We start from the raw sequence: 23,396 nt of genomic DNA on the forward strand, positions 1-23,396 counted from the left end.
CTTTTTAAACATATAAATTGTTTTAGAGATTTTTATGGTGATATCGAGACAATTCCACAATCCTGTTCCCTGAACTACAACACAGCTCCTTCAGACCAGTTCTAAATGGAGGTTTTACAAACATTTCCATTCCCTTAAGTTATATTGACTCTACGTTTTTTATATTTATTTTTTACAAATTTTAATTGAATATTTGGAACTAATATTTTTATGAGCTTTATATGTGACTTGTAAAATACTATATTCAATCAAATCACAACATTTTAATAATTTCAATTGATGAAATAATATAGTTGTTGGGTGACCATAGCACTTCATACTACTAATAATTCTTCTAGCTCTTTATTGTAAAAATAAAAATAGGATTTGTAATTATTTTACATGCTTTTCCCCAAACTTCATTACAATAGATTCAATATGGAACAATCTTTACATTATACAATATATACAAAGCTTTGTCATTCAAAAACTCTTTTACTTTATACAGTAATGCAATTGATTGTTATTTTTATTTTTAAGTATTTTACATGAGATTTCCACGTCAGCTTCTCATCAATAATGACACCCAAAAAGTGTATTTCATTAACAACGAATTTCAATGCTGTCAATTTTAAAGTTGTTGTTTAAAGTCAAAACTATTAATATTGACAAAGTTGAGAATTTTATGTTTATTTGACATTGATTTCAATGTTTTTGAAGGCTAAATACAAATAAAAGGTGAACATTAATTTATTTGTATAGTTTGTAGCTTTTCTGAGGCTTTTATATTTTTTATATCAATATCGAATTATATCGTTATCGACCGAAATTAAGAGATATGTTGTGATAAAAGTTTTGGCCATATCGTCCAGCCCTAATTGAAATATAAGCTTCTATTTTGGGTTCATATATGTGAACATCCGATTCCAGACAGTCAGCCTCACCTGCCACAAACCTCGCCGCACGTCACTGCTGTGTCCCTATGATGGACTGGACACCTGTCCAGAGTATCCCTGTCTCTCACACCATGACCACTGGATCCACTCCTCTGTGACGTTGAAGGGAAAGTTTGGTTAAGCAAAATGAAAAAAGATGGATTATATCATTGGTCTAAGAGAAGAAATTTTGTTTAAATAAGTCCAACAAACAGACAGGGGACGCTCTACACGTGAAGGATGACAAAAGAAAAAAGTAGGTTAATCTGTGAGGATCAGTACTGCTGCCCTCCTCACTGTTCAGCTGGGTGTGCTTTGTTTTGGAAATCTGCACCATAGCACCTGCTGAGCCAGCCCGCTACTCTCTCACACACACACACACACACACACACACACACACACACACACACACACACACACACACACACACACACACACACACACACGCGCGCACACACGTCCGAAGGGTCTGAGAAGTGTGGGAAAGTCTGTTGTTTTGTGCTTTGGTTTGACTTTTTTATGTTAGCACAGCATCAGACTGCACTTAGCCATCAAATGTTAAATCAAAGCATGTTAAATACACGGGTTCTTAGTATTTGCTAGTATTTGTAAAATGCTGGTGAAGATTCTCAGTCATCCAGGACATGATGAATTCAAAAAACGTTCAATACAAAAACAACTGGACTTTATTTGTAACAGAAGACGTTTCGCTTCTCATCCGAGGAGCTTTCTCAATTCACTGAGCAGTGAGTGAGAGATTCAGGTTATAAGGCTGAGTGAGATAAGACACACACACACACATATGTAGATCGGCAATTCACACCTAAACACCTCAACAGTAGGGGTTTCTTAAAGTCTTTGTTACCCTGATTCACAGACGAGGCCCCACTGTTCCCATCAGGTGTGAAAACCGGCTGGGAATCTGTCTTAAAGTTGCATTATGTTTTTGAAAGTTAAAATCTAGTATTTGTAAAATAATAAAACAAGGTCAAAGGTCAACAATCGAGTGTCTCTCTGAATGTCTTGTTTGACAATCACTTTCACAGAAACAGTGTTAAAGCTCCAGTTCATTCATTATGATCTACTAAAAGGCCTCACTGATACTTGAAATCAGGGATAAAACACCTTTTCATTCTTTTTTTTTATTATTATTTTTTTCTCTCTTTCTGTGCTCTCGGTGGAAGCAGACGTGTCCTCTTCTGCTCCGTCCCCCTGCTTCCCTGCTTTGCTCCCTTGTCTTGTGAACCCTTTAAAGAGCCTCATTTTTTTTTTTTCCTGCTTACCTTCCTAATTCGATGGATTTGATCAGCTGGTCTTTCAACAAAATTGATCAATTTCTCCCGACAGGAAGTCAGGGTGAATGGAGGACCCTCTTACCTCAACGGAAACAAAATTGGATTTATGATGACAGCTGGATTCTGCTGTTTGGGTTTCTTGAAATATGGATTGTCTACAAATTTGTGTGGAAGGTGTCGAAGCTTGGCAGCACTCAGACTGAATTATGTGGAGCTGCATCAAAGCTGAAACAGGCTGATATCAGGACTATGAATTTTCTGGCAGCACCCATGAACAGTGGGAATAATCTTGGAGAAGCTGTAAGCTCGACTTTCGGTGTAAATAATCAATTCGGCTGTTTGGAGTCACCATCAGAGAACTGTACTAGTGAGACTTTAAAAGGCAGAAACGACAATTTAAGTTCTGCCTGACCCAAACTGTGGATCTGGAAATGGCCTTGAAGGTGGATTATCTCAATTCCTCCTGGCATGTTATGAAAAACAAAGAAACTCTGTCTCCTCACCCCTCCCTTCCCCAAGGCCGTGGACAAGTGATGGAACCTCAACAGAGCTGGATGATAACTAACACCTTTTATCTGGACAATGGCTGGGGGGGAGGGGGCTGGGGCGCTCTGGACTATGCTACTACCTTCCCTTAAAACTCAATGTCTTCACCGGCCTCATATGTTTTATGTCTATTTATGTTGCTTTGCTGTGGTAGTTTTTTTGTTTTTGATGCCTCAAACCGTGCCCTGTCTAGGACATGGTGTGAGAGATCTTTTTTATACCTTCTCTCCTCATGTTTTCTTCCCCTTTTCTGATCTAAGCCTAAAAGTATTCTGAAAAGGATAAGAGGCCGCACTCTTAAAGAGCAACAGCAACGTGAACTCCGCCCATCTTTCAGATGACTGTACAGACATACTCTCGTTGTATCTTGGTACAATGATAATAAAGCGTATTCTGATTCTGATTCTTTATATACAGACCCTTTCTGAAAAATAGAATATCATGGAAAAGTTCCTTAACTTTTTGAATGGAATAGATGATAGGTTCAGGGCCCACAATTTAAATGATTTCAAGTATTTATTTGTTTATTTTTACATAAATTGGACTTCCAGCTCATGAAACCCATGAAAACAGGATTTCAAAAAATTAGAATACTGTGGAGAAATCAGCAAACACTACTCAGTTAATGTAGGGAGGAAAAAAGAAATTAGGATCACAACAAATGAATCAAAATATGATACTTTCAAAACAAAAAGTCAATCTTCAATACTTGGTTGGGAATCCCTTTGCCTTAATTACTGCCTCAATGTGACGTGGCATTGAGGCAATCAGCCTGTGGCATTGACTGGTAGTTATGGAAGCCCAGATTTCCTTGATGCTTGCTGTCAGCTCTTCTTTGTTGTTGGGTCTGGTGCCCCTCATTTTCCTCTTGAGAATACTCGATAGATTCTCAATGGGGTTTAGGTCAGGCGAGTTGGCTGGCCAGTCAAGCACTGTGGTATGGGCATCAAACCAGGTTTTGGTGCTTCTGGCAGCATGGGCAGGGGCCAGGTCCTGCTGGAAGATGAAATCTGCATACAAACCCTCAGCAGAAGGAATCATGAAGTCCTCTAAAACATTCTGGTAGACTGTTGCGGTGGCCTTGGATTTAAGAAAGCAGAGTTTACCAACACCTGCACCGGACATTGCACCCCAAATCATGACGGACTGTGGCTATTTCACACTGGACCTCAAGCAGTATGGGTTCTGTTCCTCACCCTTCTTCCTCTAAACCCTTGGACCTTGATTTCTGAAAGAAAGGCACACTTTACTTTCATCAGAAAAGAGGACCAAGGAACCCGACAGTTGTATCTCATCTCCCGAATGCATCTGAATGTGGTGGTTTTTGAAGCTGTGTCTCCCGCCTCATTTCACTCTTTCTGGATCTCTGCCAGATTCTGGAATTTTCTCTGTTTGATAATCCGCTCAAGCCCACGGTCATCTCTTTTGCTGGTGCATCTTCTCCTGCCACATTTTGCCCTTCCACTAGACTTTCCATTGATGTGCTTGGACACAGCGCTCTGTGAACAGCCAGCCTCCTTAGCTAAGAACTTTTGTGTCTTACCCATCCTATGGAGGGCATCAATGATGGTCTTCTGGTCAGTTGTTATGTCTGAGGTCTTCCCCATATTGAACCGAACTGAGACAATTGAACCAAACTGAAGCGATTTAATGACACCTGGGGAAACCTGTGCAGGTGCTTTAAATTTAGTAGATGATTAGTGTCACACTCAGTTTAAATTAAAACATTCATGCCCTGCAAAATTTGTGCTGATTTCTTCACAGTATTCTAATTTTTTTAAATCTTGTTTTCGTGTGTTTCATGAACTGGAAGCCCAAATTATGTAAAAATAAACAAATAAATACTTGAAATCATTTAAATTGTGGGCCCTGAATCTATAATCTATTAAAGATTAACTTTTTGAATGGAATTATGGAAGTTAAACAACTTTTCCATGATATTCTAATTTTTTGGATTTGGTCTGTAGATGCAAAGCTCTTAGCTAACTACATATGTAAGGGAACATTTTTTTATTTATTTACCTTTTAATTTTTTTTTAATTATAACTGATTTATTTGTAGTATACCTTGAATTGTCAGCTCCATCTGATACTTCAAAAAAGCATGCTATTTTAAATTATTTAATCTAACAACAGTGTGAAATCCTCAAGTATCTAATAATGACATTATGTAACAAAATTAAGAAACATACCAGATTATATAATTTTTTCTTCTTATCAGTTTTAATTATCGAGATTTGGAAAACCATTCATTTTAAATATAATTTTTAAAAACTGAAAGTGCATACCGTACATGCTGTCATACACATTGCACCGCTGTTTAAGTCTCATCCGTCCAAATTTGTCTAATAAATTGGGAAAAAACATAAATACATTGTATAAGTCGCATCTATTATGCGTCACCACAGACAACTCGGAAACGTGGGCCGGTGTTGTGCCAAAATTCGATTGGCTCCCAAATGTCGGCCACAATTAATCACACAAGATGTAAAAGTAAAAAAATTAAAAAAATAACAACAGAGAATATTTAAAAAAAAAAAACATAGAATATAAAAAATACCAACAATTAAGTTCTAAACATGTCAGGTGCAAACAAAGACATTAAATAGTTTATTTTAATACAGGAATAATTTTATTGTCCTATGTGCAGAAAGATGATGCCTAATTTTTTTTTTTTACAGATTTTACATGTTCTACAAGCGCTGTTTGATACACAGTGAGATTCACAGTGGATTCAATAATAGTTAATAGATATTATGCTAAAATGTAGTGTTGTGGTTGCTGACAGTAAACCTTAACACATACCTTGTAGGGGTGTAACCGTAAGCTAAAATCACATTTCTGTTCGGTTCGGTTTCAGGGAGGGCTCAGTTCGGTTAATTTTCGGTACAATAAAAGGCCAAAATAAAGACTTACAAAATGTTTATTTTGAAAATATGCCAAGTAACAAATACGTTTGTATAAAATAAATAAAAGCAACCCTTTTGGATGATATTTTAAATAAATGACACTCTTTACAATAAATAAACTATACTAACAATAATAAAAATCTTAATAAATACAATAACAGTCAGAACCAGAACAATAAGCAGCAACAGACCGTTTACAATCTAACTAATAAAGTTTTACGTTTTTGTCCAAAAAGACAAACTTGTCCACATTTTCTGTCAAAAGCTCAGATCTAGTTGCAGTGAATATCTCCAGCGGTGGAGAAAACCACTCACTAACAACAGTAGCAGGAATGGAGATGTAGCACTTTACTGATTTTGCAGTGTTGCTGAATTTGGCCTCATTAGGTATGTTTACATGGACATAAGTAACCGGATCAAATGGCCGGTCGGAATAAAAGTGTGTCATGTAAACACTCCGTTCGGGTTATTTTTTGTGTATTCGGCGCGATCCGTTATAATTTGTGATCAGAACAAAACGGGTGGTTTACGCCGATCCGAAACCCGATTGGTGCGCATGTAAACGCTTGATCTGTTCGTTTTTATCTGATGGTGAAAAACTGACCTGACTGCGCATGTGTGACTTTGCCATTTCCGCCTGGCTAACGCTAATAATATTAGCATGTCAGGGAAGTAAAACTGGTCGGTGAGCAACACAACATTTCTACTAGAAACTTTTAAAGAGCTCAAAATGATTTCTATTACCTGTAGCTCAGTCAGGGAGTGCAGTAACGTCTCCACCATCATTAAAACCTGTCGCAGGTCCATTTTGGGTGCTCAGGTTTGTTTACGTTCACCCGGAAGTAGAACTTCTTCTTCGGTGGTTTTTTTAAGGAGAGTTTACCACTCTGCGCATGTCAGTACTGCTGTTCAGAACAAAGCCCGCTGCATGTAAACGCTCATCATGAACAGATTGTGCCCATGTAAACAATACATTTGAATTATTCAAACAGAACACATTTCAATCCGGTCAAATAATTCTGCACATGTAAACATAGCTATTGTCTTCCACCAAAGAAGAAGGTCAGCTTCAAAGGAAGGGCACCCTGAAGCTCTGTACTCACGAATCTCTTCTTGGATGTGCTCCAAAAGGGACTTGCTACTTCCCACCTGTCCCTGGAAAAGTTCAACAAAGAGTTCAGTCATTATAGACTTCTTAGCTGGAGGTGATGATTTCCCTGAAGATGAAGAAGACTCAGCTCTATCTCTGTGATCAGACTGCGAACAACACAAAGAAGTAAAAAAAAGTTAATAAGATGATAATTTAAATTAAAAAAGTTCATTAGATAATAATAATAAAATAACAATACCTATTCTTGAACGGTCATCATTTCTGTTATTAGGTGGTTGAATCTCTCGCTCATCATCATCAGGGCAGGACTTTAAATCGGGGCTCCAGGGCTTGTTGCCAATATCAGTTTTTAGCTTTTTCATAAAGTGCTGGTACAGTTTTTTGGCTGAAGAGTTGACGTGATGGGATGTCGTAGGTAGGCCTGTCACGATAACAAATTTTGTTTGGCGATTAATTGTCTCCGAAATTATTGCGATAAACGATAATATTGTTTGAAATTTGACAATAATTAGTAATTAGTAATTATTGTCAAATTTAAGAAGAAATGGTGGTTAATTTATTTTGCGTGTAGTACCTTTTTTTGACCACCGGATGGCATTATAAGGCTGTTTGAACCGAAGCATGGATAGTGAGGGAGCGAGCAGCGAGTCTCTTTAATAAAAATGGGAGGGGAGCCCCTTGACGTGACACGGGCTATCTCTCCTTCCTTGTTTTCGGTTTTCAAAATGGCGGATGCTTGGTGTGGTTTGAGCTCTTTAGCATAGCATTTTTCACACAAAGCTGTTAATAAAAAATCAGTAAATAAGTTCTCAGCTTCTTTTTGCAGAGAAAAACAACTTTTTACACGAAGGCCCGGATTTCAACCATGAATTTTGGAGCTTCGACAAGAAGGTTTTTTTCCTCGAGGTCGGTCTGTTAGCTTAGCTTCTCAGCTTAGCTGCTTTTAACGAAGAGAGAAGAAAAGAAACGATAAAGCCAATAAATGAAAATTAGGTTGGTAATTTTCATTAATTGATTTATTGTTTATTGCGACAGGCCTATTCGTAGGCAGTGGGGCTCAATATCTTTAAAGCCGGCACATTCAACAACAGGATATGAAGTAGATCCATAGCTTTAAAAATTCCTGCAGCTTGTTATTGCTTTGGACCAATCTGAATTACCTGATAACGGTTGTTTAAATGTTTCTGTTATCGGTGTTTGCACCAAGCTGCTATTCTGTAGAAAGAGATGTTCACGTTCAGATGATGTCATTTCAAGTGTGTTAATAAGCTCGATGTGTTGCTTGCTGCTGATCCAATTTCCGTGAAACAACGTTGACACACAGCTTTGGATTTGTTCACTTGTCTTTTAACAAGAAAGCCATAATGTTCCCAAACAGGAGACCGCAACGAGATGCTAGACTGCTAATGCTACTCGTGCTGCAACACTATGCAACAATTAATAGCGCCGTGCTGAAACACGCTTAGGAACTTGAGTTCCGCGGCGCATAATTTCTCGCTAATAAAATTTAATGAGTGAAAAAATAACCGAAATGGTACTCACGTGGACCGAATCGAACATGCTGTACCGAAACGGTTCAATACAAATGGTAAATGGACTGTACTTATATAGCGCCTTTCTATCTTATTCAAAATACTCAAAGCGCTTTACACTACAATCTGTGTCCTCATTTACCCATTCATACAACACTCTACTAGATCTCTACAAAGCTAATTGAACAAATCATTCTAATGAGACTAATCAGAGCTTTATCACATTCAAACACAGATGGGACACCCATCGAAGGCTATGAGGGGTTCAGTGTCTTGCCCAGGGAAACTTCGGCATGTGACTGCTGGTGGATTCGAACCCCCAACTCTCGCATTGGAGGACGACTGCTCTAACCACTCAGCCACAGCCGCCCCTGTATACACACCCACGTGTACCGTTACACCACTACTGCCTTGAGTGTAACATCTTGCAATGTTGCATGAGCGGGTTCATCGTGTAATTTCCAAGGTGTAACCAAACCAGTTACAACTCAGTCATTTCCTCTTATATTATCTTAGTTCAAGTATGAAGTCTATTGGTGATATCCATGACATCAAAAAATACAAGGCCTTTAGTTACTGTTTATTATCATGTTTAGTTGTGGTGTGTGTTTACATTACTGCAGAGGCTGCTGGGATTTCAAACTTTGTGGGATGTAACATGACCTTTGCTTGCTTGTAACAGAAGCATGTTTGACCCATTCGGCCACTCTTAATTGTTTGGCTGCTGCTCGCTGAGTGTATTATAGTGTTCTGAAACAGTGACTGACTGTTTTTTCCTGTAGACTGGAGCAAATAAAAGAGGTTGCCTGTCCCATTGTCCCCTTAGTACCAACTGACAGTCAATGACTGTCATCTACTTGTCCTCTTGGCAGCAGGAAAAGAAGTGTACATTGGGTATGTTTACATGGACATAAGTAACCGGATCAAATGGCCGGTCGGAATAAAAGTGTGTCATGTAAACACTCTGTTCGGGTTATTTTTTGTGTATTCGGCGCGATCCGATATAATTTATGATCAGAACAAAACGGGTGGTTTACGCCGATCCGAAACCCGATCGGTGCGCATGTAAACGCTTGATCTGTTCGTTTTTATCTGATGGTGAAAAACTGACCTGACTGCGCATGTGCGACTTTGCCATTTCCGCCTGGCTAACGCTAATAATATTAGCATGTCAGGGAAGTAAAACTGGTCGGTGAGCGACACAACATTTCTACTAGAAACTTTTAAAGAGCTCAAAATGATTTCTATTACCTGTAGCTCAGTCAGGGAGTGCAGTAACGTCTCCACCATCATTAAAACCTGTCGCGGGTCCATTTTGGGTGCTCAGGTTTGTTTACGTTCACCCGGAAGTAGAACTTCTTCTTCGGTGGTTTTTTTAAGGAGAGTGTACCACTCTGCGCATGTCAGTACTGCTGTTCAGAACAAAGCCCGCTGCATGTAAACGCTCGTCATGAACAGATTGTGCCCATGTAAACAATACATTTGAATTATTCAAACAGAACACATTTCAATCCGGTCAATGAATTCTGCGCATGTAAACATAGCTATTGACTAGGTGCACATTCACTAACACATCATTAAGTAGACTTAGGCCCTGTCCACATAGAAAGTTTTGTTGTGAATATGGGAAGATTGTTTTCTTTGTGAAAGCGTTGCATCTACACAGAAACTGTGTTGTAGGAGGCTTAAACTGTATTTTTAATGGGTACCTAAGTGGGGAAAAAAATCTTGAAAAACCATTGTGTTTTTGTGTGGGTAGCTAAAATACAATCTTTTTAAAACCATGATGTCACTGACCCACTTTTAACCCAGCCTATAACCCCAAGCATGGCAGATTCATAGACAGTAATAGGATCACAATAAATGTCAAGTACACACTTAAAAACGTGGTAAACAGGAACAGTTTCAATATGACATTTCTATATAAAGAATTTAGCTAGATAGGGTTGGAAAAACCATTCCCTCTAGCCATTCTTCTCTGGATACCAGGCCTGAAATGTCTTATTACATATGTGGACTGACACGTCTCCAGGTCAACTCTCACTGTCCTGCACATTTATGGGCTTGTAGTTAAATGTGACACAAAATACAATTTCCACACTGTCATGAGTATACAAAATATCCAAATTCAATTCAGTTCACTTCAGTTTATTTATATAGCACCAAGTCACAACAGAAGTCATCTCAGAGCATTGAACAGAAACATTCAAGTATATAAAAATAATAATTTAACATTATTTTTCTGAGGAGAAGACTGCTTTGAGTTTAAGTTCATCGTAGAACTCTCATCTTGAGCAAGCATGAAGGCGACAGTGGAAAGGAAAAACTCCCTCATGAGGAAAAAAACCTTTAGCAGAACCAGGCTCAGGACAAGCGGCCATCTGCTTCAACCAGCTGGGTTTGAGAGGACAGGAAGGAGGAACAGATGTACAATGGGAGGTCGAGAGTCACCAGTAGGGCAGCTGTGGCTGAGTGGTTAGAGCAGTTGACCTCCAATGCAAGAGTTGGGGGCTCGATTCCACCAGCAGTCACATGCCAAAGTGTCCCTGGGCAAAACACTGAACCCCTCATTGCCTCTGATGTGTGTCCCATCAGTGTATGAGTGTGATAAAGCTCTGATTAGTCTCTTTAGAATGATTTGTTCAATTAGCTTTGTACAGCTCTAGTAGAGTGCTGTATGAATGGGTAAATGAGGCACAGATTGTAGTGTAAAGTGCTTTGAGTATCTTGATAAGGTAGAAAGGCGCTATATAAGTCCAGTCCATTTACATGCTAAGATAGAAATGGTATCAAATGAAAACTATTCAGTTTTAACAATTCATTTAAGGAAATGAGGTCAATTAGTCAATAGTTCTAGAATTGCGCCGCTCGCGGTGGCTGCATGTTGGAGCAGCTCTGTAACTTTCATTCTGTGTTATTGCTTTTGACAACTTTAATTCCTCTTTTTTCTGATGTAAATCACTTTTTTTCGGATGATTACTTCCTCTGGTATTGGATGCTGTGCAGCTGGAAGGATTTTTATAGAAACCTTTCTACTTTTGGGCATTTGTTATGATGCGTAACCATGGCGACAAGGTGTTTTTTTTAATAACCAGGAGCAGCTGATTAACATATCAAAAGCTCAAATACATCAGCTACAGCCCCAAAGGAGTTGAAAAGGAGGCATCGTGGTTGAATTTCCATCAACCTGGCGGCTGTGCTCGAATACCTGACCCCCAAGATCATGGAGCTGGTGGGAAACTCAGCTTTTGACAACGGGAGGACCAGGGTCATCCTCCGACACCGTAAGCTGGCTGTCCGTGGTGACGAGAAGCTCGGCAGACTGCTGGGAGGAGTGACCATCGCTCAGGGAGGAATTATACCCAGCAGTTGGGCAGTTCTGCTACCTAGGAGGACCAAGAGGCCCACCAGATCTGACAGCAAGCTGGATCCAGGTGGATGGATCAGTATCTGTGGCCAGATTCTTTGAATTTACTGCAGGAGATCCTTCCTGCCCACAGCTCAGCATCTATAACAACTCTTGAACGAAACCAAGATGATGAGCTACGACAACACTTAATTTCCCTCTGGGATTAATAAAGTATTTTTGAATTGAATTGAATTTGTCAATGGTTTGGATGAAGCTATTATTTTTGACCATTTAGAGAGCTCATCAACAGGACAAAAACAGTCCAAAAACAAATCGGGTTCTAGTGACATTTTTACAGTTGCCTCATCTGACAGGGAACCAGAGGCGATAGTAGGAAGGATGGTTTGATTTTTTTCCCTAATTGAAATAATTTTATTTATAAAGAATCTCATGAACTATCCATCTATCCATCCATTTTCTTCCGCTTATCCGGGGTCGGGTCACGGGGGTAGCAGCCTAAGTAGGGAGGCCCAGACTTCCCTCTCCCCAGCCACTTGGGCCAGCTCCTCCGGGAGAATCCCGAGGCGTTCCCAGGCCAGCCGAGAAACATAGTCCCTCCAGCGTGTCCTGGGTCTTCCTCTGGGTCTCCTCCCGGTGGGAATCTCATGAACTAATCACTGCTTATACAAGTGCTGGTCATAAAATTAGAATATCATGAAAAAAATGATTTATTTCAGTAATTCCATTCAAAAATTGAAACTTGTTTGTTATATTCATTCATTAAACACAGACTGATATATTTCAAATGTTTATTTCTTTTAATGTTGATGATTATTACTGACAACTAATTAAATATTCAGTATCTTGGAAAATTAGAATATTGTGAAAAGGTTCAATATTGAAGACACCTGGTGCCACATTCTAATCAGCTAATTAACTCAAAACACTTGCAAAGGCCTTTAAATGGTCTCAGTCTAATTCTGTAGGCTACACAATCATGAGGAAGACTGCTGACTTGACAGTTGACCAAAAGATGACCATTGACATCTTGCACAAGGAGGACAAGACACAAAAGGTCACAGCTAAAGAGGCTGGCTGTTCACAGAGCTCTGTGTCCAAGCACATTAATAGAGAGGCAAAGGGAAGGAAAAGATGTGGTAGAAAATTGTGTACAAGCAATATGGATGGGGCTGATCCGGTATCAGGTTCCGATACCAGCATAATTTACATATCAGATTTTTCCGATCCCACCTGCAGATATTTCCGATCCATGATGCATGTCTGTCTGCTGAAATGTCTCCATATGAGATTCCCTGCCGGCTGCTCTGCAAATTGACTTCAAACTATAGAATGGATTTCCTGAACGGAGGCATGTCTCATGAAGCCCAGAGTAATAAGACCAGCCTCACAAACTGTGTGGAAGTATTTTTACACTAGAAACACTACAACACAGCAACGTGCAATGTTTGCAAAGCTGCTGTACAGAGAGGGGGAATCTCCCTCACAACCTACAACACAACAAACTTAACTACTGCAGCTGACGTAATCCCAGCCGTCACCGTTTTAAAGCGCCTACTCACCGAGGAAAACAGTACGGACTGCAGCATCAAAACACTGAAAAGAACGCTCCTCCAAGCTGTCAGTCACTTAATCTATCAATCACTCAAGCTGTCAATCACATCAAAAGTGAACCCCTCTACACTGTTGCCACTTTAGTGGACGCTCGAAACAAGGACAGGTGAGGCATATTATTTATTACTGCCTGATTTATTAATGTTGACTAATTTTCGAAGTTAGAATTAAATCCTGCTAACACAAAACATGCTTGTTTTTATTCCTAGCTTTAAAGTGAATATTAAAGTGATTAAGTGGCTTCAAACATCTAAGTTCATGGCAAAAACTAACACAGACATGTTCCTACTTTTAGTCTTTTACATTGATTTATAATGTAGCTGTTTTTGTTTCTTTTTATATATGAATCATTTCTTCCTTTTATTTTTCAATTCATATGCCTTTTTATGATTGTCTACTGTTGTAATCATTCTTTGTTAAAACAGGTGTCTCTTGTAAATGAGTCCTCGAGGCTCAATGAGACTAACCTGTACAAATAAAGGTTGAATGAATTAATTAGTTAGCCTAAACTGAAATTTAAAAAGAGGGGGTGTGTGGGTGGAGATAAGTGTGTCTGTACATGCATACTGCCTTGCAGCTGCAATGTTTTGTACTCAACCTATTTTATCTTTGTCAGATTATTTTCTAGTGGAGAAAATGCTAGGAGGGGAAAGGGTTTTCTGACACAAGAGCTTGAGGAGATGGAACAAGCACTGCTCAGTGCATCAGCTGATGGAGCAGGGCAACAGAGGCAGACCCAGCAGAAAAGGTTGCTTGCATGGAAGCTGGTTCATGCACTGGTTATTCTCCAAGCACAAGGAAAAGCTCTTTCAGCAGTCTGTGTGACATAATTCAGGAGGAGCATGATGAACCAACAGTAGGTTACCCAGGCAGTGGTTATCAATGAAATTTAATTTGAAAGAACTGGATTTAATAAACACTGACAGTCAATCTGAAACCCTTACAGTTGCTTATTTGTTTTCAGCATTGGATTTTTCCTGTTACCACAATTTCCTGTTTTTCTGACTTCCTTTTCTGACCTTATACTTACCTCCAGTTGCCTTTTTGGACATGCATGCTTATATTTGTACAAATTGTACTTGCATGTAGAGAGGAGTTTATTACAGCCTCGTATAAAATAAATGATGATGATATCTGAACGGTATTGGAATAGTATTGGTTTTGGCCGATATCCACATTTAGATATCAGATCGGATCAGAAGTAAAAAAAAATGTGGATCTGTGCATCCCTAACAAGCAATAGGGATAATCGCATCCTGGACAGGATTGTGAAACAAAACCCATTCCAAAATGTGGGGGAGATTCACAAAGTGTGGACTGCAGCTAGAGTCGGTGCTTGAAGAACCACCACGCACAGACAAATGCAAGACATGGGTTTCAGCTGTCACATTCCTTGTGTCAAGCCACTCTTGAACAAGAGACAGTGTCAGAAGCATCTTGCCTGGGAAAGCTGCTGACTGGTCCAAAGTTATATTTTCTGATGAAAGTAAATTTTGCATTTTCTTTGGAAATCAAGGTCCCAGAGTCTGGAGGAATGGTAATTGGTAAATGGACTGTACTTATATAGCGCCTTTCTAGCTTATTTCAAGATATTCAAAGCTCTTTACACTACAATCTGTGTCCTCATTTACCCATTCGTACAGCACTCTACTAGATCTCTACAATGCTAATTGAACAAATCATTCTAAAGAGACTAATCAGAGCTTTATCACATTCATACAGTGATGGGACACACATCAGAGGCTATGAGGGGTTCATTGTCTTGCCCAGGGACACTTCGACATGTGACTGCTGGTGGATTCGAACCTCCAACTCTCGCATTGGAGGTCAACTGCTCTAACCACTCAGCCACAGCCACCTGGAAGAGAGGAGAGGCACAGAATCCCCGTTGCTTGAGGTCCAGTGTCATGGTCCTTAAACCAGTACCTGGTTTAAGGACCATGGTATCCCTGTTCTTAATTGGCCAGCAAACTCGCCTGACCTTAACCCCATAGAAAGTCTATGGGGTATTGTAAAGAAGAAGATGTGATACACCAGAGCCACCAATTCAGAAGAGCTGAAGGCCACTATCAGAGCAACCTGGGCTCTCATAACACCTGAGCAGTGACACACACTGATCGACTCCATGCCACACCACATTGCTGCAGTAATACCTGGGGAATGTGGCACCTGTAGCCCATTTCCTGCACATGCCTGTGCACGGTGGCTCTGGAATCGGCCCTTCTCCACAATCCTCCTCAGGGTCCGGTCACCTCTTCTCGTTGTGCAGCGTTTTCTGCCACACTTTTCCCTTCCCACAGACTTCCCACTGAGGTGCCTTGATACAGCACTCTGGGAACAGCCTATTCGTTCAGAAATTTCTTTCTGTGTCTTACCCTCTTGCTTGAGGGTGTCAATGATGGCCTTCTGGACAGCAGCCAGGTCGGCAGTCTTACCCATGATTGCGGTTTTGAGTAATGAACAAGGTTGGGAGTTTTTAAAAGCCTCAGGAATCTTTTGCAGGTGTTTAGAGTTACATCGTTGATTCAGATGGTTAGGTTAATAGCATGTTTAGAGAACCTTTTCATGATATGCTAATTTTTTGAGACAGGCATTTTGGGTTTTCATGAGCTGTATGCCATAATCATCAGTATTAAAACAATTAAAGACCTGAAATATTTCAGTTGGTGTGCAATGAATCTGAAATATATGAAAGTTTAATTTTTATCATTACATTATGGAAAATAATGACCTTTATCACAATATGCTAATTTTTTTAGAAGAACCTGTATATAAAATACTTAATTACACACATTTGAGTAGATGTAATAAATTACTTCAATTCTTGTTTAAATGCAATTCATCCTGCCATACCTGCAGTGTCTTCAGACTTTGCCAGCAAATTAAAAGTTGAAGCTTAATCATTAAATTATTATCTTTGTGTTAGATTTATTTATAAATCACATTTAAACACTGCTTGTACCAATTGAATTAAATAAAAAGTAACACACGTTCTCTATCACCGTCATTAATCAGATTAACAAACAAACAAACAAACAGCTTCATCTACCAGTCAGACTGACGTTACGTTTTCTCTCTTGGAAACAGAACAATGTGAATATTGTAGAGACTCACCTGCAACATGAGTTGGGAGTGATACATGTTGTATCAGCTGCTGCTCCTTCCTCCTCCTCGTGACTCCGACATGTTTACGTTTTTCTCCGTGGTTCTCCCGTGTCATGTCGGCGATTTTCAAAGCGACATGCTTCTCATTTTTTATCTTTGTGAAGTTCTCCCACACTTTGGAGGACTTGGGTCGAACAGTTTTCGCTGCGTTTTTCATTTGTAAAATTTACTTATTTCTCTTTGAAAACAGCCCCTCGCTCTGTTCAACTCGCGCTGCAGAGGTTTTTTTTTTTTTTCAAATTTTATTCAGTCAGTCAGCATTGACAATGAACTGCCCGTGAACAAAACGAAACGGCTCCGCAGCGCCGTGAAAGACGCATAATCGTGCGACAAAATGAATCTATAATGAAATTCGTTGCCAACGCTTTTAATCATCGATTTTTTTCGATTTTATTGATTCGTAGTTGCAGCCCTAGTTGGATCAAACTTCACCATGAAGCCTGAAACATCAGCTATCCTGGGCAAACTCTGGAGCTCCACCGGTCCGTATGCTGCATCTCCACCTGCTTCACCTGACCCCCCCCCCCACTGCTGTCAAACTCACGTCTCATTTTATAAGTATGGGAAAAGCTGTGACCCAGTTTTCTCCCTGGACTTTGAGGGTAAAATACATATCTACAAGACATTCTTGCATCTACAAACCAGATTCCAAAAAAGTTGGGACAATAAACAAATTGTGAATAAAAACTGAATGCAATGATGTGGAGATGGCAAATGTCAATATTTTATTCGTAATATAACATAGATGACAGATCAAAAGTTTAATCTGAGTGAATGTAACATTTTAAAGGAAAAATATGTTGACTCAAAATTTCACAGTCAACAAATCCCTAAAAAGTTGGGACAAGTAGCAATAAGTGTCTGAAAAAGGGAAATTGAGCATATAATGAACAGCTGGAAGACCAATTAACACTAATTAGGTCAATTGACAACATGACTGGGTATAAAAAGAGCTTCCCAGAGTGTCAGTGTCTCTCAGAAGCCAAGATGGTAAGAGGATCACCAGTTCCCCCATTGTTGCGCAGAAAGATAGTGCAGCAATACCAGAATGGTGATACCCAGCGTAAAATAGCAAAGACTTTTAAGTTATCATCATAACCGTGCATATCATCATCAAAAGATTCAGAGAATCTGGAACAATCGCTGTGCGTAAGGGTCAAGGCCGTAAAACTCTACTGGATGCTCGTGATCTCCGGGCCCAGAAATGTCACTGCACCTCAAACAGGAATGCCACGGTCAAGGAAATAACAGAATGGGCTCAGGAATACTTCCAGAAAGCATTGTCAGTGAACACAATCCACCGTGCCATCTGCCGTTGCCAGCTGAAACTCTACAGTGCAAAGAGGAAGCCATTTCTAAGCAAGCTCCACAAGCTCAGACATTTGCACTGGGCCAGGGGTCATTTAAAATGGCATGTGGCAAAATGGAAGACTGTTCTGTGGTCAGATGAGTCACGATTTGAAGTTCTTTATGGAACACTGGGACACCATGTCATCCGGACCAGAGAGGACAAGGATAGCCCAAGTTGTTATCAACGCTCCGTTCAGAAGCCTGCATCACTGATGGTATGGGGTTGCATGAGCGCTTGTGGCATGGGCAGCTTGCATGTCTGGAAAGGCACCATTAATGCAGAGAACTATGTTCAGGTTCGAGAACAACATATGCTCCCATCTAGACGTCATCTCTTTCAGGGAAGACCCTGCATTTTTCAGCATGATAATGCCAGACCACATTCTGCAGCAATCACAACATCATGGCTACGTAGGAGAAGGATCCGGGTACTGAAATGGCCAGCCTGCAGTCCAGATCTTTCACCTATAGAGAACATTTGGCGCATCATAAAGAGGAAGGTGCGACAAAGAAGGCCCAAGAGGATTGAACCGTTAGAGGCCTGTATTAGACATGAATGGGAGAGCATTCCTATTTCTAAACTTGAGAAACTGGTCTCCTCTGTCCCCAGACGTCTGTTGAGTGTTATAAGAAGAAGGGGGGATGCCACACGGTGGTAAAAATGGACTTGTCCCAACTTTTTTGGGATTTGTTGACGCCATGAAATTTGGAAACAATAGATTTTTCCCTTAAAATGATACATTCCCTCAGTTTAAACTTTTGATCTGTGATTTGTGTTCTATTCTGAATAAAATATTAGATGTTGGCACCTCCACATCATTGCATTCAGTTTTTATTCACAATTTGTTTAGTGTCCCAACTTTTTTGGAATCCGGTTTGTATAATACAAACATTTTATTTGTATTTCATTTATTTAGGTTTTATTCTCTGTGGTAACCCCTTTTTTTTTTATTTATAGCCCCCCCGGTGAAAAGTCCACAAGCCGCCACTGCCAGTTTTGTTTCATAAGTGACACTGTCAGGTGTTATACAATGCACCTTCAATTTTCCAATCTTATTTTGTTGAAAAACATACCCTTGAACAATATCCTTGAAACAATACAAAGTTGTTTTAACTGGCCATGAGGTAGTGCTCCTAAATATAAATTAAGTTCAGACAATTGTTGTTAAAAACTAAAAAAATCTGTAAAATCGGTTTCTCATGCAAGTATCGGCCGATTTCCCAAAATTAAGGAAATCGGGGCCGATAATCGGTGCACCACTAATAAAAACCACAGTGGGACTGGTTTTACGTTTGGGAGATCAAGTACCATACCATACCATTTTATTTATAGAGCACTTAAAACGTCGACAATGCCAACCAAAGTGCTGTAAAGACAGAACAACAGGTAACACACAAAGCAATATACAAAATGAAGTAAATCAGAATATAGACATAAAAACAATGCAGATAATGACGACTAACCAGTGTGGAGCATACAGGTTCAAAACACAGATCATCTGGTGTTGAATGCTACTGAATAGTAGTGGGTTTTTAAACGGGACTTGAAAACCGAGAGGGAGGGGGCCTGTCTGACAAGCAAAGGTAACTCGTTCCAAAGTCTTGGTCCTGCTACAGAGAAGGCCCTTTTACCTCTGCACTTAAGACGAGTTCCTGGAACTATGAGGAGCAACTGGTCCGCTGACCTCAGGGAATGTGGTGGGACACACGGCTGTAGCAGATCAGAGAGATGGGGGGAGGCAACACTGTTCAGCGATTTGTAGACATACAGTAGTATTTTGAACTGGATGCGAAGGTGAACCGGTAGCCAGTGCAGTGAGGCCAAAACTGGTGCAATGTGCTCTCTTTTGCCTGTACTGGTTAAGAATCGGGCTGCTGCATTCTGGACCAGTTGTAGTCGTGCAATGGAGGTTTGACTGATACCAAACAGGAGCAAATTGTAGTAATCAAGCCTAGATGTAATGAATGCATGTATTACTGTCTCCAGGTTATTTTTGGACAATATGGGCTTCAGTTTAGACAGCTGCCTCAGTTGGAAGAAACATGATTTAACAATCATGTTTACGTGACTGTTATGTTTCAGGGAAGGGTCCATTATCACACCCAGATTAGTGACTCTTTGTTTTTCTGACAGGGTTAGAGTGGAGAGGTCGATGCAGTGTTTTGTGATCGTGTCGTTGGGAGGGAACAACATGACTTCAGACTTCTTTTCATTGAAACTTAAGAAATTTAAAGCCATCCAGTCCCTGATGTCAGCCGGGCAGTCGAGCAGAGGTTGAATAGAGCATGTACCATTGTGTCTTAGGGGGAAGTAAATTTGACAGTCATCAGCGTAGAAATGAAAGGGTATGTTGTGTTTCCGGAAAATAACACCAAGTGGCAGCAGGTATAAAGAGAATAGGATGGGACCCAGGATGGACCCCTGCGGAACCCCCCATTTAAGCTCTGCCGCTGCAGAACTAAAATCCTTGATGGGGACACAAAAGAATCTGTCAGTGAGGTAAGATCTGAATCAATTGAGGGCTGATCCTGTGATGCCCACCCACTGCTCCAACCTAGCAATGAGGATCTCATGGTCGATGGTGTCAAAGGCGGCTGTGAGGTCCAACAGGACGAGCAGTACAGAATCACCGGCATCTGTGGATATGAAGATGTCATTATAAACCTTCAGCAGGGCAGTTTCAGTGCTGTGGAGAGGTTTAAAGCCAGATTGGAATAGCTCTAAGATGGCGTGATCCTCCAGGAATCACTTCAACTGGGACTCGACTATTTTCTCCAGTATTTTAGAAATAAATGGGAGTCTGGAGACAGGCCGGAAGTTGGACACGGCTTAGGGGACAAGGTTTGGTCTTTTTAGGAGAGGCTGGACAGCAGCATGTTTAAATGATTTTGGCACTACTCCGGTGGATAAACTACTGTTTACTATATCAAGAATGGACGGGCCTAGAGTAGGAAAAACCTCCTTTAGTAGTCTAGGGGGGACCGCATCAAAGGGGGAACCAGAAGGTTTCAAGTTGCACATGACCTACTCTAGAGAAGATAGAGTGATGGGTTCAAAATGGTCAAAAGGAGCTACAGATTGAGGTGGGATGGATGGGTCATGAGTTGGAGGGGAAATGAGAGCTCGGGTGGTCGCAATTTTTTCCAAAAAGAAATGTAGGAAATTGTCGCACAGCTCAGTCGAGGCTTCCAGAGGTGATGGTTCAGTGAGGTGGAGAACAGAGTTTAGGGTGGAGAAGAGGACACGTGGGTTGCGAGAGTTTGAGGTAATTATATCAGAGAAATATTTGGATTTAGCAGCTTTCACTACTTTCTGATAACGACGCCAACTCTCTTTATGTATTTGAAAAGAGACCTGCAGCCTGTCTTTCCTCCACTTGTGCTCCGCCCTCCTGCATTGCTGCCTAACGGCCTTGGTGATGTCACTCAGCCAAGGTTCTGCTCTGAGTTTTGATTCTTTGATTTTAATAGGCGCAACATGATCCAGAGTCTTTAAGCAGACAGAGTTGAACTGGGATGTCAGCTTTTTAGTGGTGGTGAGAAACACCAGGGGCTGAATTATCATTTCAGAGTTATAAACGTCTGTGAAACGTGCAGCAGTGAAGTGGTTAATGGTCCGGCTGTGACATGCAGGAATGCACGGCTTAGGAGTTAGATGGGGGATGGTGAAGTCAAACTGGACTGGTAATAATGTGGATCACTCAGCGATGACGTCAGCTTTTGGGTGTGTTGTAGTCAGCTGTAAATTTAGCCCAAGCTCTATGTAGCACCTCAAGGCTGGCTCCCTCCGTTCTCAAAACAAATAGAATACAGCATAAAAAAAACAACAAAGAACAGAAAAAAATTAAAATCAAACACTGTTTAAAACAAGGGCAACTCGCCTGATCTCAGCTTTGTAAGAGCTGAATCCGAATCAGTCCGAGCCGTCTGGTTAGCTTAGCTTAGCACACCACTGCAGAAACATCGCAACGGCAATTCATCTAACTCGAGAACACCTAAAAAAAAAGCACACAAAAAAAGGAAACACTACAACGAAGTCAAGGGACATAACAGTTTAAAACAAGGGTGACTCGCCTGACTAGTGATCTTTATATTAGCTTTGTGTGTGAGCTGAATCTGCTTAGCACACCACAGCCGGATCACGTAACTTAAACACCTAAAATAAAGTGTAAAACCAACATACAACCAGCATACGAACACAAACAAAAAAATTATGGAACAAAAAGAAAACCGCAAGTGTGAATTGTATGTTTCAGTATTCGAATCAAAATACAATTTGGCAGTTGCTCCAACAAACTGACACTTTGGCTTAAATTCTGAAAACAAGGTACGAGGAGACATTTTGTCACCCTTTATTAGCATTAATGGTCTGGCATAAATACTACACTGTATTTTGGAGTTGATTTCTGTGTTGCTGTTTTTTTTAGAATCAGTGCTGTATTTACAAGTGCGCTTTTTAAAAAATTACAATTAAAAATATTTTGGGAAAAAGTTGACATGTTTGTCCACATGTCAACTTTTACCCAACATAATATTTTTATTTGTTTCAGGCTTTGTCCCGCCTAAGGGGCTGCAACAACTTGATAGAGAGACAGAAGTGCATGTGTTCATATCAATAAAAAAGTTGACAGTTTAATAACTTCAATGTGTGGGGCGAAAAAAACATTTCGGAAGGTTACGCTGTTATTTTTGTCATCCTATGAGGCATGTTGGATTTAACCTTTATATTTAGTGTTTTACAGTTCTCAGTATCTGTGTTTACTGCTGTAGCTCGATTATTGTGATTTATTGTTTATTTTCTCTGATATTAAAAAAAAATTCAGATAATTGAATTTCATCTCTAATTCCTTAAAGATAAAGTGTTTTAGACTTGGTGCAATATCTGGAAAATTGACCGAGTTGTAGTAATTTTTCTGTGGCTAATTGTGAATTAGCGCTGGTGACTATCTTGAATTGGGTTGTCTCCAAATCAGTTGTAGGTGTGCATCCAAGATGACTTTCTTCAGATTTCAGTCAATTCTGTCCAGTGATTCATGACAGTTTTTGCTAAAACAAAAGACAAACATGCACACACATATAGACAAAGGCAAAAATGTTTTCTGCCCACCTTCTGCCATTTGGCAGCAAACAATACATAACCGATTACATAAATTACTTTGAAGACACCTGAATCTGGTTTTTCTAATGTATCTTTCGTAGAACTCTAGAAACATTTTTTGTTATTTAATTTTGAAGGTTTTCTCCTTTTGTTTCTACAGGCTTTCAAGGAGATGCTGTATGCTGCCCAGGACCAAGCACCATCTGTTGAAGGTGACCCCCCCCCCCCCCCCACACACACACACACACACACTTGCTTTAAGTAGAGGTCAACCAGCGAATCAACTTATATTTGCCATTTTTTAAATAGCGTAATTGTACACGCAATCTGGTAAACCTCAGATGTCCCAGCTTTTCATTGGCCTTGAGCGCAGCATTACCTTTGTGAATCCGGAGCGGTAAGAAAATTTCACAGGCAGCTGATCTGTGCACTAATGTCGACTGATTCGTCTACACCAGATGATTTGTGCACACACACACACACACACACACACACA

General features: G+C 40.2%; 1 protein-coding gene across 1 annotated transcript in view; it reads left to right on the plus strand.

Moving 5' to 3' along the window:
- The window catches only part of LOC119414864 (xenotropic and polytropic retrovirus receptor 1 homolog), a 178,691-nt gene that overhangs the window by 26,849 nt on the left and 128,446 nt on the right, over positions 1–23,396 (plus strand). Inside the window, exon 2 of the mRNA XM_037681984.1 lies at positions 23,061–23,112. Coding sequence (XP_037537912.1) covers positions 23,061–23,112 — 52 coding nt within the window. The remainder of the gene's footprint in view (positions 1–23,060; positions 23,113–23,396) is intronic.

The sequence above is a fragment of the Nematolebias whitei genome, chromosome 9 (genome assembly GCF_014905685.2).
Source record: "Nematolebias whitei isolate Nwh7 chromosome 9, NemWhi1, whole genome shotgun sequence".
Lineage (NCBI taxonomy): Eukaryota > Metazoa > Chordata > Actinopteri > Cyprinodontiformes > Rivulidae > Nematolebias > Nematolebias whitei.